This window comes from Vanessa cardui, chromosome 2 (genome assembly GCF_905220365.1).
Source record: "Vanessa cardui chromosome 2, ilVanCard2.1, whole genome shotgun sequence".
Lineage (NCBI taxonomy): Eukaryota > Metazoa > Arthropoda > Insecta > Lepidoptera > Nymphalidae > Vanessa > Vanessa cardui.
The window spans coordinates 13,435,080-13,451,546 of record NC_061124.1 but is presented as its reverse complement, the minus strand read 5'-3'; the positions used below and the strand labels follow the sequence as shown (position 1 = coordinate 13,451,546).

Sequence of the window (16,467 nt, the reverse complement as noted above, 5' to 3'; positions counted from 1 at the left end):
AAAAAATATTCCTATGCTAACTATGTAGTGAGTAATAAATATCGTTGAAACTTTTTGCATTTGTTGATTTTTACAAGTTTTACCGAAAGTCTTAATTTAATTGTTTGCAATATTTATTTATTAAATGTATCTTTATTAGATTAAACTGCTAATTTTGTCATTGTCCCCGCATTTTCCAGTCACCTCATATAACTCCAAAAACATATCGTAGAATATCACTAGATGGCATTAAACGATATTTTTGAATCGTTTCTTTATTAAAGATTATAAAAAGTAAAATTATATCTATTTATCGATTCTTATATTCTCCACATTGCCCGACATTTGACCAACTATACCCACCCTACATCTCTCCCCCCTTAGATTCCAAAGAAGACCAGCAGCAAATGGCTGCGTAGCCGTCGAAGCATCTCCGAAGGTGGAGCGACGTCAACTCAGACAGCCGCGCAAGTGCGGTCCTGGGGTGTGAAAGAAGTCCAGACCTGGCTCGAGACGATCGACCTTGGCGAATATTCGGAAGCGTTTGCGAAGCACGACATCACCGGTCGGGAGCTCCTGTCTTTAGCGAGACGGGATCTTCGCGATCTCGGCGTCACCAAAGTCGGTCACGTCAAAAGGATCCTGCAAGCGGTCAAGGAGCTTCAGTGACGAAAACGTGGCCGTTCTGAAGGGAATGGCCATCTCTAGGAAGGTGTAAAGTTATTCTTTCGGACCGATATCTAAACACTATCTTGTTTTAGAGTATAAAAGAAGTCATATTTCATGATCAATATTTCGAAAGAATAGCTCGAGATTTTCCTGTTCTTTAATCAGTTTTGTACTCGGTGTAAATCCAGTCCGGTACCCCAATTAATTGATAGTCTACCAATTATCCTCGAAATTCCTGCATTCATGCAAATGATTTCGACAAATCATATTACCAAGCAATAATTTGAATTAAATTCATATAAAGATATTAAGAGTTAAACTTTATAGATAACGCCATTAAAATATATGTAAGATTGAAAATGGTACCTACTTCAATAACTATAGTTAGTGTCTCTAATTAATATAACATAACGGTATGTACTGTCGAAATTGTCACCACTATCCCTACGATATACTCTAAAGAAACCGAATTATTTTCATTTAAAATAAGAAGAAAACGTTGAAACATTATATTTGCGTGAATTTTCTAGTCTAATGTATTAAAAAATCGTACGCGATATAATTTTGCGTCAAACGTTACGTATGGAAACGTTGCGTTAAAATTCGACCTTGAAATACTCTTTGAACTCAACGAAGTTTTTCGTAAACGTTTTTTGTTTTTTTTTTTTTTAAAGGGGTGAAATATTTGAGATAGATAAACATCGAAGTTTTACCTCTTCTGAGCTAAGTTCCTCTACCAACGAAATCTTTAATTAGATTTACAAATTTAATTTTAACACTCATGACTTTGGATATAGGTAAAATATTTTCTTATGTAATATGTATTTCATTATCAAAAGGAAGACGTGTCATTGCATTATTACTATCAGTCATGGTTCAATATATTTTACACGCAAACTATCGAGTTTATTTTACGAATAAACAACAATCATATAAATGAGCCCACAAAGATCATAACATACTTATATTTCATGTGTTCCAAATTTAAAAATTTATTCGTCAATTTGACGCGTCGATTTACATGCACTTGCTTTCCCTGACGCGTGACGCGTTGGTTGTGTAAATCGGCAGTAATCGGTTTTATTTTCATTTCATTGCATTTTCCGATGCTACATCTAGTTTGTGTCGTACTGTAAAAATATCATAAACGTGATGGTTTGCGTATAAAAAACTTAGAAGGACTAAAGTTTATTACAAACGGAAACACAAAGAATATGGATCAATAATGATGTTGATTTTTAAAAAACGAATTCGAAGTTGTGCTAAGATGTAACTAAAATCGTTTACCGAATGTGATCGATTTAAATAGGGATCAGAACGGCGAATTTACTAGGTAATTTACCTACTATAACTTACAATATTGTCACTATTCTTCTACGTTATTTCAAGCAGAAGTTGAATTCTTCTTTTGTTTTAATTTTTTTTCGGATTGTTGATTGGTGTTGATGGTTATTGCAAATTAAGCTGCCAGAACTGCCTTCATAATTAAATTTTAAGTTTATCACCTACATAGTGCACAAATTCAATAATTTAAAAAGTTTTTACAAATAGAAAAATAGAATAGCGTACAAGTCGTATTAGTAATTCTATAGGAATTATAACAAATATTAGTATCTTAAAATTGAATTGCAAATTTAATAAATAGATAAAAATAGCCTTTTCCAGATATACACGAAGTATAGATAGACGATGATAGCATTTGCCTTAATAAAAAAGAAAATAAGTACTAACAATTATTCCATTATTTCAATTCCAAAATATTTAATCTGTGCAAGTTTCATAAAAAAAAGTTTAAGAGTTTAAAAGTTTAATAAATAATTTTACTAAATATTATTCAATAATTCCAATTCAGTATCGTTAAAATCTTTGTGAAAAAAATATTCAAAACAGTAATAAATTAATTTAAACGTTCCCGTATGTTAAGGCCTCGTTCGCAGACTTTCCCTCATAATTTGGTTGTTGTTTTCACATCGATTAATAATTTTACTAAAATATTAATTTAATAAGTATTATTAATGTCTCTACGAAAAATAATTAAGCTTCTCTAAAAATAGCTACTAAACCGTATATGCGTTTATAAAATCTATGTAGTCCAAAATTTACCGTTATAGTTATTTCAAACAAATTATAGATTATAATTATGTTAGTTGAATAGTCACGTGTATTCTTTAGCTAAGCTAGACGATAATTTCTTTGAAAATGTTGAATCTATTTAAGCATCCATAGACGAATTGATATAAATAAGTTCCATTTCATTAGAAGCTGAATGAATGTAAATTAAAAAAAAAAAAAAACATTTGTACAAAAAAGTACCAAATGTCAAATGACAAACAGTAGTTTCACGTAATTAATCGAATACAATTGTAAAGGAATTACCAAAACATTAACATCCCACAGTTTGTGGAGGTTTGGAACATAATCTACTAAAGTGCTTCGTATTTATTAGTGATATAAAGGTTTCCTCACAAATTATCCACAAGAACCAGGCACATGTTTGTCCAGATTTAAACTTCCATTAAAATCATGTGACGCACTGAATAGTGCTTGCTGTTGTAATGGTACCAGACGAAAGACTATAATTTTTATTTCTTTGTTTAAAAAACATTGAGGCACTAAATTTAATTTGAAAAAATCTTGTAATGAAATGGAACGTACGATAATTAAACGTACGTACGTATAATAAACATCGGTATAAAAATCGATTAAAATTACGAGTAATTTTAAAATCGCGTCTCACGATTCCTCTGTGGAGCTGTAACTTTATTGTTAAAATAGAGTTCATTTTGATAGTAACATCTAGACAATCACTTGTAGGTGTCTTAATCTCAATTTAATATTCTAAATAATAATAAGCAATTTCATTACGTTTTATTGTTCAAATTCTTACGACGTATTGATGTCGTTTTATAAATTAATCTTTTATATATAACGGAACAGCATGTCCGAGCCCGTTTTTAAAAAACATAACGTCAGCATAGCTGACGTCACGAGTGTCAGAGGTTCGATCTTTAACCATCTTCGGTGGTATGAAATAAAACTCAGGAAATAATCCTCTCTGATTTATTCCAATATGAGACGGTCCGTTCGCTCCGACGGCTCGACCAAGTCTGTCGAAACCGGCGGTCGCTTGATCTTTTATAACAAAAATAGGTGGGTAGACTTATTCACTCAAGATAACAGTTGTTTACAAACATTAAAATATTTCAGAGTAATTTAACATTTCAAAATTCACTAAAAATTATTCATTTAACAATGAAACAGTTTTAAATTATTAAAATAATCATTTCTGGACACGTGTTTTTCTTAAATTCGTGGCTCCGCGCCGACACGGCCATTCTGACAGGCGGTGCGCGCTCTGCACCTGCCTAAGTTGTGCGATTGGAAATCTGCGAATCAAAAATATTTTTGAAGCAGGTATCTGTAAGCAACACATCATGTTGACCTTTGATAATTGTTTTGTAAAACAGTACACAAAGAAATCTCTCATGCACCTTTATTGTAATAAACATGGGAAGATTTTACGCATTCTATGCTCATAACTGTGTCATCATAACTGTTAAAAGTTCTCGTAGATCTGTGGTGTATACATGTCTATACCACGGTCCACAAGGTCTCCCTACGGTATCTCATGGTTCTCTGTGGATACATCAAGGATCCGTGGGTAGCTCGAGGGTAACACGTGGTTAGCTCAGAGGTATCACTCTCCAGACTATGGTATATACATGGCTACTAAAGGTTCTCGTAGATCTGTGGTGTATACATGTCTAACCACGGTCCACAAGGTCTCCCTACGGTATCTCATGGTTCTCTGTGGATACATCAAGGATCCGCGGGTAGCTCAAGGGTAACACGTGGTTAGCTCAGAGGTATCACTCTCCAGATTACGGTATATAAATGGCTACCACGGCTCCACAACGCCTCCCAACGGTATCTCATGGTTCACTTTTGGATACATCAAGGATCCGTGAGTAATACGAGGGTAACACGTGGTTAGCTCAGAGGTATCACTCTCAAACGAGAGTGTACGTGTGTAGTTATGGTTGCATGAGGAATCTCAATGGTAATTAATATTCAAAATTTTTTTTTTTTTTTTTTTTTTTTTTTTTGTTATTGCTCTTTTTTATTTCTTTAGATTTTAAGAGGTAAGATAAGTAAATTTTGCCTCACAGTTTTATGCGATGATTAGTTCTCGTCGATGCTGACCACTCGCACTGACTGACCAGCTCGTGATATGGACGACAACTCCCACTGTCACGGCCATTCTGCGGGACGGTGCGCGCTCTGCACCGGTCGCGTTTCTGGTTGTGGTGCTCGGCGAAGCTGATCACGAGCGCCCTCTGCCAAGCTGATCACGAACGCCCTCTGCCGACCACCTTCTCCACTGTCTTAATTTTTATGAAACCTGTAAATCTCGAAAGACTCACTTAATTAGTCATATCATGTAATAGTGGTTACGTGGACTCTTAGTCTTTATGTTGAAAATAATTAATTTTAGTTTTCTGAGAATAAAAAGATGACTGTTATATTTCGAACAAGGGTCATTCGTTGCTGTAGTTGTGTTATTAGTGACATTCTGCGGGATGGTGCGTGCTCTGCACCAGTCGCATTTCTTGGTCGCCCGGCTGCGGTGCACGACGAAGCTGATCACGAGCGCCCTCTGCCGACCACCTTCGCGATGCGATGCGTTCTTATGAAACCTGTAAATCTCGAAAGACACAATTAATTAATCACATCAAGTAATGGTGGTTACGTGGACTCATTAATCTTTATGCTGAAAATAATTAATTTTAGTTTTCTGAGAATAGAAGCGATGACTGTTTTATTCCGCACAAGAGTCTCTTGTTGCTGTTGTGTGTTGTTAGTGCTGCAAAGTCCTCTGGTTATTAATGTCCATCAGGTTTAAGAAATTCAGGTGGTATGTGATGTTTTCTTTGTGTAATAAGAGAGTGGTGCAACTCCATATACTAGATGCACTGTTCAGTCTCGTAGTTCTTAATAATAATCAAGAACTAATCTTAACTCGTTTTTGAGGGTAGTAATAACTTTTTCCACTTAGCCATTTGCTCGGCTGTTTCCTGACGTGTTGTTTATCTTAGTGTCTCATTTCCCCGCGATATCCATGATCTCCGTGATCCACATGGTCACTTGTTGATTTTTCAATTAAGATGTTCCACACATATGAACAGTATGGCAAATGAGGATGCCCTTGAAGCGTATTGTTCTTAATTGTAGGAAGTAGCCGCCTCAAGTGTTGACGAAGTGGGTACTCCCGCACTAGTCGGCTTTGGAGCTGATGAATGATTTATTGGATCCGTGGCTTGCGGTTCTGCCACATAGATGGGCCCCATTACACCGAAGTTGCTAGTAGATGTACCAAGCAGTAAGTGTGCAGTGCTTAGAGATCTTCTTATCACTTCGCAATATGGTTCTGTCTTGTAGCGATCCTTCTATGACAGGTGGAACCGAAGCTGATGAGGACGTGGCAGAGATCGGAGCTTGTTCCGATCCCGCTTCTGATAACGGAGCAGGCATGCCCGAGCGCGTTTTTAAAGAGCATGACGTCAGCATAGCTGACGTCACGAGTGTCAGAGGTTCGATCTTTAACCATCTTCGGTGGTATGAAATAAAACTCAGGAAATAATCCTCTCTGATTTATTCCAATATGAGACGGTCCGTTCGCTCCGACGGCTCGACCAAGTCTGTCGAAACCGGCGGTCGCTTGATCTTTTATAACAAAAATAGGTGGGTAGACTTATTCACTCAAGATAACAGTTGTTTACAAACATTAAAATATTTCAGAGTAATTTAACATTTCAAAATTCACTAAAAATTATTCATTTAACAATGAAACAGTTTTAAATTATTAAAATAATCATTTCTGGACACGTGTTTTTCTTAAATTCGTGGCTCCGCGCCGACATATAAAATGTGATCTCTCGTGTTTATATCTAGGTGTAATGTGGCCGCATCGGTTAAATAAAAAAAAACATCAATTGACATTTGGAACATAGACAAGTTTTTTTTAACCTAGTATTTTTCTTCCGATGCGGTCGCTCCTCCTTAAAGGATCTGCCTTATAGGTGTTTTTATAAATGTACATCCGAGTTATTTCTATTTATACGTGCTCGTGTGTTAATAAAAAAGTATGTCTAACTATATTTATATATAACATTTATATTAGGTCTTAAACTTCTGAATGAATCGTATAAAATAATTGTAACTCATTGTGAACCTACTCCACCGTTATTTACGGTTGTATTGCCTTAGAAGTCTTAGACGTATTTTAATATAATAAAATATACTACTTTATAAAAAGATAATTTGAAACACATATTTACTACCGAATACTTTCTCTGAATCAATTTATTTTTCTCGTATTCTTTTTGTGTGATTTTAATATATTAAGGTTTAATATATTGAGTGTATTATGAGCATGAATTTACATTATTTCGGAGTAAATATGAGTGTGTTTTTTTACATCATACTCAAGATTTATTTTTATGTTGAGACGTGTCAGATTGTTCATTGTTGTTTAAAAGTACTTATTTAAAAATGGATTATTAATGCATTATTTTATTAGTCTGGTATAATTAAAAAAAAATTATTCCAACCTAACTTAATTCGCAGTCATTAACCTTTTATGTCATTTTGAATCTATATTAAGTCATTGGAACAAGAGAACAGTTGTATTTAATTTCGTCTTCTAAGTATATCATATCAATAAGTTAAGTAATTTTTATAATGGTATAATAATTTAATCTAACTTATATTTCGATAAGCAATATTCGACATTGTAACCGATTGTGAAATTGATAGTGTTTTGAATTATTGTATTGTGTCAAGAGTTGTTTTTGAAAATAACTTATTATATATAAAAATTATACTCGCTACACTCATTTTTTTGTCCGATAATTAGTAGTAGTAATTATAAATACCTAATGACCAATATAAAAAACCAATATTATCCCATTTATTTATTGTTACTTCATTGATTTGATGTTTTTTTTTATTATTTAGTCTATGATATCACTTGGTAATCCAAGTTATTGATTTAGATATTAAAATTAGGCAATTTATTAAAATAATAAATTAAAAGGCCTATATTTCTGCATTTATACGCCCCGATTTTTATTAATCTATTGATAATTAATTCATTATAAGACTGAATCTGTAAATTACTCGTTTAGTTCATTGCTTCTCGATAATTATTCTGGATAAATATTAAACCTTTACCCTCATCGATGTGTAGCAAAATGTTTTTGGATTAAAATTAGTAATATATTAGAATTATGTCTTAATCGATTTTCTTTCGATCTTTTCTGCATAATATCGATTTTTTTAGCATAAAATAAATTCTTAATCGATAAATGTATATTCTTAATCGTTGTAATAAATTTATGTATGTGTTTAGTTTGCTGATTTAGTACTGCTCAATATAATTTTAAGTTTTATAGTCTGGTCATTATGTACATTTCAAAATGCAAGTGAACCGAGAGTACTGTTTTAGATATTGTGTGGGGAAGGCTTAGAAAACATTAACTTGAGTTTGTCCATTAAGATTTCCTTTTCATGTATTTTTTTCGACAATATGCAATTAGTCAGCATCATGTGATATTTATTGCTTTTTTTCAAAATGCTCTACTAGATTAAGGTTAGAAAACAATAGGTTGAACATTCATATATAAAAAAATAATAAAAAAACGAGAAAAAGGTATACGATCAGAATTTCATGTGCCATTTTTGAAGTTAGAGCAAAAAAAAGTTACCCCATTTTTCAAGATAGTAGGAAAACCTCATATTAAATCTTGGTTGACAGTTAGGTACGCTTTTCTATGTCCCCACTACAAAACATCTATAAATCAATATTCTTTGTTTACTTGAATTTATATGCCATTTTTTCCGACGTAATGACTGGACTATTGTTGTATGGTATGACTTGTACGACCAACGTTTACATTTATGGTTAAAATCACGTACCATTTTGTTCTATTTTTAAATTTATACAATAACAAGATTAACTTATTCCTTTCATTATGACAATCTGTTTAAGTAATGTTTGTAGGTAATTTAAACACATATTCTCTAGTTTTCTTTTTGTAAAGATAACAGCGTTTGTGAAATTTCGTCATTCTATTAAAACATATTTTTAGTAAACCCTAACTTTAGAGTGGCGCCTTATTTTTTATTAAAAAAATATATAATTAATTTAAATTTCCTTTTTTAATACTTTTCTCTTTCACTCACTTTTAAAGGGCGAGTTACCTGAAGACAATGAAAATACGAGAGTTTTAAAAACATACAGTTATTTTTTAAATGTTTTATTTAATATGCGTATGTCCTCAATAGAGTTCAATAGAGCTTAATCTTGTTATTGTATATTAAAAATTAAACGATATTACAATATGTAATTATTTCATATAGAAGGTGTTTTTATCGAATTATGAGAAAATAAATTTTGCGAATTGCGAAACGAAATCTTAAATACAAATTGATGTCCTACAGTCACATTAATTGTCTTCACCCCGATGTCAAATTACCTTTTTTACTTAAATCAACTTTTTTTATTCATCACATACACTTATATAAATTCCGTATACATCTACTATTTAGTATTTAAATGTGTTTAATTATGACCGGTTTTCACTTAGCTTATTATATCACAGATTAAATATCCTTCTAAATAAAATAATTGCATAGAATAGCACAAATATTTTCTGAATAGGTTTATGCCTCGATTACAATTGTCTCGTGAGAATGTTGATACAACTTTGAATTGAATAATTATTATGTATTTTTCTCTCAATATTTATATTTGGGAATTCAATAAATTATACTGTTACTCATATTCGTGTGTTTATTACCTTACATATACTATATATAAAAAAACGTAGTATCTAATATAACCCTAAGCTAAAAGAATAAATAATTTAAATATCATTACGGCTACGTTCTTGGTCTTAAGTGAAAGTGAAACGCTATTCCCTATTTGTCTGTCTATTGCAATCAATGCAATGTACAAATTTTCCGAACTCTGTACAAACTCATTCAATCTACATCTTACTGCATACTGACTTTATCTTGTGCTTTCTAAAACATTTTCGTATCCAAAGTTATTTATCAAAACCCATTTAAAAAATCATAATATTTGCCTAAAAATAGTATTAAGCAATGATATTCTAATAAACAGATGTGTTATACCCATACTAAACAACAGAAAAACGTGTGCCACGCCGGGGACCGTTTATTTTAAATTTCGTTAAAAGTAAAAAGGATAGTTTGATAAAAACCATAAGTAAAAGGGATAACTAGATGTTTTAATTACGCAAAACGAATTACTACATAATTATATATGTAATATAGTGTATTACTGGCATAATTATGATGAAAACGACTAAAGGCAAACGTCCCAATTAGGACGTTTTCTAGTCTTCACTTTCTGCGCGTTAATGACATATCTGTTTACGAGAACATCATTTGCATTAAGGATGTGTAGATTATCACTGACGAAATTATAGTTCAATATTTTTATCAGGGAAGTCACAAAAGCGGTGTTAGTATCCCGAGATTTTTGATTGAAATGTAAAATTATCAAATAAGCTGTTGTATTCGCACTATAAGACTGAAATTTTAATTTTTACTGGAATTTTCTTAAGATGTCTCTTAAATGATGTGTAGTAGGATGCAAAAAAATTGAAGGAAGCTTGAACTCAAGAGAAGTACATAGGATACCTATAGTATTATAACTTGTAGGAATTTCATAATTCAGTTATTTTATTTTTCACTTATCTACTAGTGATTGCCGCATTAAAGAATCAATTACATTTATATTCAAATATTTTGATACATCAGTTTTTCCAATATCAACTGGAAGAATTATAATTATGTATCATTACGAACGATTAGGAACGAAAAATAAACACAAAAATATCTTATAACAGCTTTTATTCTTTCCAACGATTGACATTTACCAAGCAGTTGCATCATTTCAGCAACACTCGGCCCTTCGTTGAGTCCACTCAAAACGGACCTTAACATTTTCATCAAGGCAGGAAACTGTACGTCATTTTGAGCCGAAAAATGTTTCAAATTATCCTTAATAGTATTCTGTTCAAATGTCTCGAGATCTTCCAAATTATTGATCAGCTTCTCGAACAAATTCTTATTGACCTCCATATTTTTATTGGACGGTAGAATCCAGAGAAATGCAAATTTGGGCGTGACCAATTCTTCTATCCGCGTTATTCTCGCAGTTGCCCAAAGCAGGACGCCTCTGATATGTTCTTCGGATATATTTAAATTTTCTCCTTTATATTTCGACTTTATTAAATTTTGCAGATTTGCTATGAGAGACTTCGTGAGGTGTTCGTCTTTGAGACGCCGTTTTAACTCCAATCGATTACATTCTTCAAGTAAATCAGGATTAAGGCGACTTGGGTGTGAGGATATCTTACTTATTTGAAACTGCAAGAGAATGCAATATAAAATAAATATTTGTGGTTTACTAGGTTAGAAAGAAGATGCTTCTGCTACCACTACATAGAATAAATGAAATGTTTTAAATAACAAGCACAATGGGAATAATTCACGATTGATGAAATAAATGAAAAGTAAGAAAATAATAGTTTAAAAAAACCCGTGTCAATTCACACAAAAACAAAAAATAAGTTTTATGAGCTCAGCAGGGGGAAGAATTTCAAAAAATACGATTGAACTAATTTACGTCAAATGCAGTCGAATATTTTGCCAAAATATATAAATTAAGGTGAAATTTGTTGCAACTCTACTTTTAACCTTTAGAATGTCACTATACTATATGAGATAAATCATGAAAATACTTTAAAATGGCTAGAAATAACTAACCTCTTCAGCTAATTCGTCCAAAGTCTTATATCTTATTCCTTCTCCTATCACATGGTCAAACCCTCCACCCGACAGCGTTATATAATTAACCAACGCCAATGGATATATACCTAAAATAGTTAAGATTTAATAACAGATTATTCCATTTTTATAATACAAAATATTTAAAGAAAGGAATGAGTGCTAGTTGTACCACTGCTGGCCTCCTCACCCTTTGAGGCAAAATTTGGGGGCTTATTGCAATTCGAGCACGAGATGAATAATAAACGCAAAATTAATACTGCCATAAATCGATCGTGGGTTGGTCCAAAAAAGGAATTTAACTGTCAATTTATTTTCTCGTTCGAAATTTGAAATTTTAAAGGCATTCTCGACTCTCGGAAAACGCGTAAAGCCAACCACCACTCGGATTATGGGAGTGAGAGGATAGAGAATGAATTTATTTACATAGAAGTTGTTTACTTTAATTTGTTCTGCACAAGTCACTAAGGAATCACTTGATAAACCTTATATCCCTTTTGAAAATATTACCTTTGGCCCTATAATCCTCGACCTTAACATCAGACTGACGTTTACTTAATTTAGTTCCATCAGAATTTACAATGAGAGGTAGATGACCAAATTCTGGTGGTGTCCATCCAAATGCTCTGGAAATAACAACTTATCAATAATTACTTTTATTTATACAGTTGAAAAAAAAGCCAATAAAATCCCGCAATTGAGCTAAAGCCTTCTTTCCCTTTGAAGTTCAGATCTCAAAATACTACACTGCTCTAATTCATATGACAACTTAAAAATTACGTCACAAGATTTCAATTACTTACTTATAAATCAATAAATGTTTAGTTGTAGATATTTGCCATTCCACACCTCGTAGTACATGTGTGATACCCATTAAATAATCATCGACAACATTTGCAAAGTGATATGTCGGATAGCCGTCGCTTTTCATCAGTACTGGATCACCTTCATTCAAGGTCACATCATATGCTATACCGCCAAATATCATGTCTTCGAATGAGATACAATCTGAAGAAAGCTAGAAGTAAATTATTACAATAATATGTGATTATATAAATTTTTGTACTGAGTATTACTTTTAAGTTGTCAAACAATGAATAGTCAAAGCAAAATGCACCTTAAACCTTATACAGTAAGGGGTTCCAGCATCAATCTTCTCTTGAATATCTTTTTCAGACAAACTACGACATTTATTATCGTATTTTGGTATTCTTTGACTTCTAACAGCATCTCTACGAAGGATGTTAAGACGTCGCTCAGTGCAAAAACACTTATAAGCTGAACCATTGTCTAATAGTTTTTGAATATATTCTCTGTAAAAATAAAAAATTTTATTTCGATAATCATTAATCATTAAAAATATTTACAAGTTAAATAATATTACGCTTACTGATATATATTGAGTCTTTCACTTTGCACATATGGACCGTAGTTTCCATTTGTAGTCGGTCCTTCATTACATTCTATTCCTGCCCATTTTAAGTCGTCTATCAATGCATCCACTGATCCCTCAACTTTTCTAGTCTGATCAGTATCTTCTATACGTAATATAAAAACGCCACCACGGGATTTTGCGAATAAGTAATTGTATAAAGCTGTTCTTAAACCTCCTAAATGTAAGTATCCAGTTGGACTTGGGGCAAATCTTACCCTAGGTGCGATAGTTTTTAAATTACGATAAAGGTTATATGTTGGTAAAGCGAAAACATGTCTCAGATTGATAGTCCGCATTCTAAAAGGCTCACATATATAGAGGAGATATACACTTAAAAAAATATATGACTTATTGAATTATGTTCTTTGTTAAAATCGGATAAATAACTATTATTTATTTTATTTTACCCACTGTTACTACTATCAAGTGAAAATTGACAATCAGCTGTTTCATAAAATGTCAATTAAATTAAATATTAGGCTGCTGTCAAATAATCTTTCCGATTTTATATTATCCTGAAATTTTAAAGAACAATTAAACAAATAAAAATATATTTAAATATATTTTACACATAGTGGAATCATTGAATTTATAACATTACATTATTACATTAAAAACCCGGAACTGAAATTCACAAATTGTATGCTTAATAAAACACGACTGAACACGTAAAAGTAAAAAATTGTCTTTGACTGTTGCTTTTCATTTTTAGTTCCGATGTCGAAACAATAGTGAATATAGTGAAAGTCATTATATTAAATAACAAACAAATCCTCAAAATGGTTAGTATTAAGCCTTGTTGTGACACATAAACAAAATTCACTATCCACTTTTAAATACTTTACAGTTTTATTGGCGAACCTAAATATATTTGACAGTTCAGCAAAAACTAAGGTTATGACTTTACTGCGTTTTCTTTTCAGAATAAATTAAAATCATCACAGAGAGATAAAGTGAAGAAGTTCGTAGCGTTTACGCAAACTACTGAGAGTACTGCTATATTCTGTCTCTCGCAGAATGACTGGAAACTTGACTTGGCGAGCGACAACTATTTTCAGAACCCTGATGCGTATTACAAAGACCCTGTCAAAGCATCAGTAGATAGAAAAAAAGTAGAACAGCTATTTAACAAATATAGAGATCAACAGGAGAACGACAAAATAACTGTTGATGGTGTTATGAAATTTTTAGAAGATTTAAATTTAAGTCCTGAATCAATATTAGTTCTTATAATAGCGTGGAAATGTAAAGCGGCCGTACAATGTGAGTTTACTAAAGAGGAGTTCATGACAGGATTCATAGAGTTGGGTGTTGACAGCATAGATAAGTTAAAAGCAAAACTGCCTACATTAGAATCTGAGATAAAAGACCCCAATAAGTTCAAAGACTTTTACCAATTTACCTTTAATTATGCTAAAAATCCTGGGCAGAAAGGCTTAGAACTCGATATGGCTGTAGCATATTGGAATATTGTGCTCCGTGGGAGATTTAAGTTCCTTGATGCCTGGTGTAAATTTCTTACGGTATGTTATTCTTGTTTTAATAAAATATAACTTTGTATTGTAAAGACCAGTGAATGCTTACTTTCACCAAATTTTCCATTACCACAAATAACACTTATAAAAAAATTACCTCATATAAAATAATTGAATATCAATTTAAATCCTGTCGATATGAATTATAACTGTTATTCAATAATACTAATAATATAATATAAATTTAACACTAATCATGTTTCAGGAGCACCATAAAAGATCTATACCAAAAGATACATGGAACCTTCTTTTGGATTTTGCGACACAAATTGATGATGGCATGAGCAATTATGATGCCGAAGGTGCCTGGCCAGTACTCATAGATGACTTTGTAGAATGGTGTCAAAAGCAGGGACTAACAGCAGATGGCGTTAAATCTTTAGAGCCAGCGTCTGGCTAGCTGATGCTTTACAGCTGCCCACAGTACGAAGCGAGAGTACACAATGTGTGTATAGAATCAGAAAGACAAGATCAAAGCTTCTTAGAAGGATTGGGGTCATTTGTAATACTGCTACTGTCTCGCTTCGTCCTGTACAGTCTGGAGCTGTGTACAGTAGAGTGGATAGCAATCATTATCATATTTGATTTGTGCAGCTGACTAAATCAGCAAGTGACTTTGTCGACAATGAATGGTGGTTTGTATTTATTTTGAGGGTTGAATAGAAGTGTGGACACTAAGAACATTCAGACAATTTAGTTAGTAACAGCTAGTACTCGACTGTATAAAGCTCTGAACTCTTCGTCCGTTAGAGTAATATCGATTAGAACTCCTGTTTCCTAAATACTATTGAGAATAGGACCTAGTATGTTGTGAGTTTAAATTTTTCATTGAAATAAGTAGGAGAGTAAACTAATGATTCATTTAAAAAAAATATTTTAAATCAGATTGAATACTTGCATTATTGCATACTAATCTGTGAGGTTTTTAAATTAAGATGTAAATATGTATATACAAATTAATGATATTACTTTTTTTATAATATTAAAACTTAGATCTTTCACAATTTTTTTATTGTTGCTAACTTAGAAAAATTTCGTAGATTTCTTCTACTTGATCAAGTCATAAATTGTCAATTTTACGTACATATTCAAACAATATTTGAATACTTGTTTAAAATATTTAAAATGAAAATTTATTAAAAACAAAATCTCGGTAATGATTCAAAGAATGGGTTCAATTTTGTTAATGATTAATTTTAAATTAATAATGGCAAACACTGTTTTGCTTTGGATTGAATTGGACAATGTGCCTACTAATGATGTTATCAATTAAAAATATTTATTCAACTATCTACTACTAAATGGTAAGATATAACTTATTCACTAAATGCAAACTTATTTACAGAATCTAAATTTGAACTGATAAATATTTTTTAGTTGATTCCATTGCTACAAATGTGTAAAACCTTTATTTAATATTATTTATTCCACTCTGGCTACCTTTAAATTAATACATTTAGTGATTGTTAAACGGACTTGTAATAGTTATTACCCGAAATAAATGTTATGTTTTACTTAAAACTTGATCATATTCTAATATTTACTTATTTAAAAGTAGATTGAGTGCATTTTCATTAGCTATGTTTGTCAATGATCTGTTAATATTTAAAAAAAAACAACTGTTGATTTTTTTAATAATTTAAAACATTTTATCAATAGATTTTCTAATGTTTCTAGGAGAAATTGTTGCTTCTGTGGTAATATTGAATCATAAAAAATATTTGGTACTTAGATTGAATGTACAAAAAAGGAAATTGATGTATCAAGTATTAAACTACAATAAATTGTTAAATAAATTGTGTGTTTTAAATATTAATAAACGTGAAGAAACGACGGCGATAACAATTATTGCTGTATTTATAAAGTCATATGTGTATTTATCAAACATAGGAGCATTTCCTTATATATTATTATATCGTTATATTGATCCCTAAATAAATCTGCATATGTTATATCTGATTATCTTAA

The 16,467-nt window shown here is 31.8% G+C and overlaps 3 protein-coding genes across 3 annotated transcripts in view; 2 read left to right on the top strand and 1 right to left on the bottom strand.

The window, feature by feature from the left end:
• Nucleotides 1-1,643, top strand: part of LOC124540995 (diacylglycerol kinase eta) — a 198,504-nt gene extending 196,861 nt beyond the window's left edge. Inside the window, exon 22 of the mRNA XM_047118770.1 lies at nucleotides 364-1,643. Coding sequence (XP_046974726.1) covers nucleotides 364-648 — 285 coding nt within the window. The 3' untranslated portion in view covers nucleotides 649-1,643. The remainder of the gene's footprint in view (nucleotides 1-363) is intronic.
• Nucleotides 1,644-10,527: 8,884 nt separating this feature from the next.
• On the bottom strand, nucleotides 10,528-13,442 carry LOC124541545 (probable glutamate--tRNA ligase, mitochondrial). Its single transcript, XM_047119464.1, has 6 exons — nucleotides 12,920-13,442; nucleotides 12,647-12,842; nucleotides 12,333-12,547; nucleotides 12,040-12,155; nucleotides 11,509-11,618; nucleotides 10,528-11,109 (listed from the first exon to the last, which is right to left on the bottom strand). The coding sequence occupies exons 1-6, from the start codon at nucleotides 13,258-13,260 to the stop codon at nucleotides 10,528-10,530; spliced, it is 1,560 nt and encodes a 519-aa protein (XP_046975420.1). The 5' UTR covers nucleotides 13,261-13,442.
• Nucleotides 13,443-13,638: 196 nt separating this feature from the next.
• On the top strand, nucleotides 13,639-16,295 carry LOC124535556 (DCN1-like protein 1). Its single transcript, XM_047111798.1, has 3 exons — nucleotides 13,639-13,746; nucleotides 13,888-14,487; nucleotides 14,705-16,295. The coding sequence occupies exons 1-3, from the start codon at nucleotides 13,744-13,746 to the stop codon at nucleotides 14,897-14,899; spliced, it is 798 nt and encodes a 265-aa protein (XP_046967754.1). The 5' UTR covers nucleotides 13,639-13,743; the 3' UTR covers nucleotides 14,900-16,295.
• Nucleotides 16,296-16,467: the final 172 nt, after the last annotated feature.

Excerpts from the sequence above, each read along its gene's own strand:
- LOC124541545 (XM_047119464.1), bottom strand. The coding sequence starts at position 13,260 with ATGCGGACTATCAATCTGAGACATGTTTTCGCTTTACCAACATATAAC. Across the intron at positions 11,619-12,039 it reads CGAGGATTATAGGGCCAAAG|GTATATATCCATTGGCGTTG; the intron begins GTAATATTTTCA and ends TAACTATTTTAG. Across the intron at positions 11,110-11,508 it reads TGGACGAATTAGCTGAAGAG|TTTCAAATAAGTAAGATATC; the intron begins GTTAGTTATTTC and ends ATTCTCTTGCAG.
- LOC124535556 (XM_047111798.1), top strand. Across the intron at positions 14,488-14,704 it reads CCTGGTGTAAATTTCTTACG|GAGCACCATAAAAGATCTAT; the intron begins GTATGTTATTCT and ends ATCATGTTTCAG.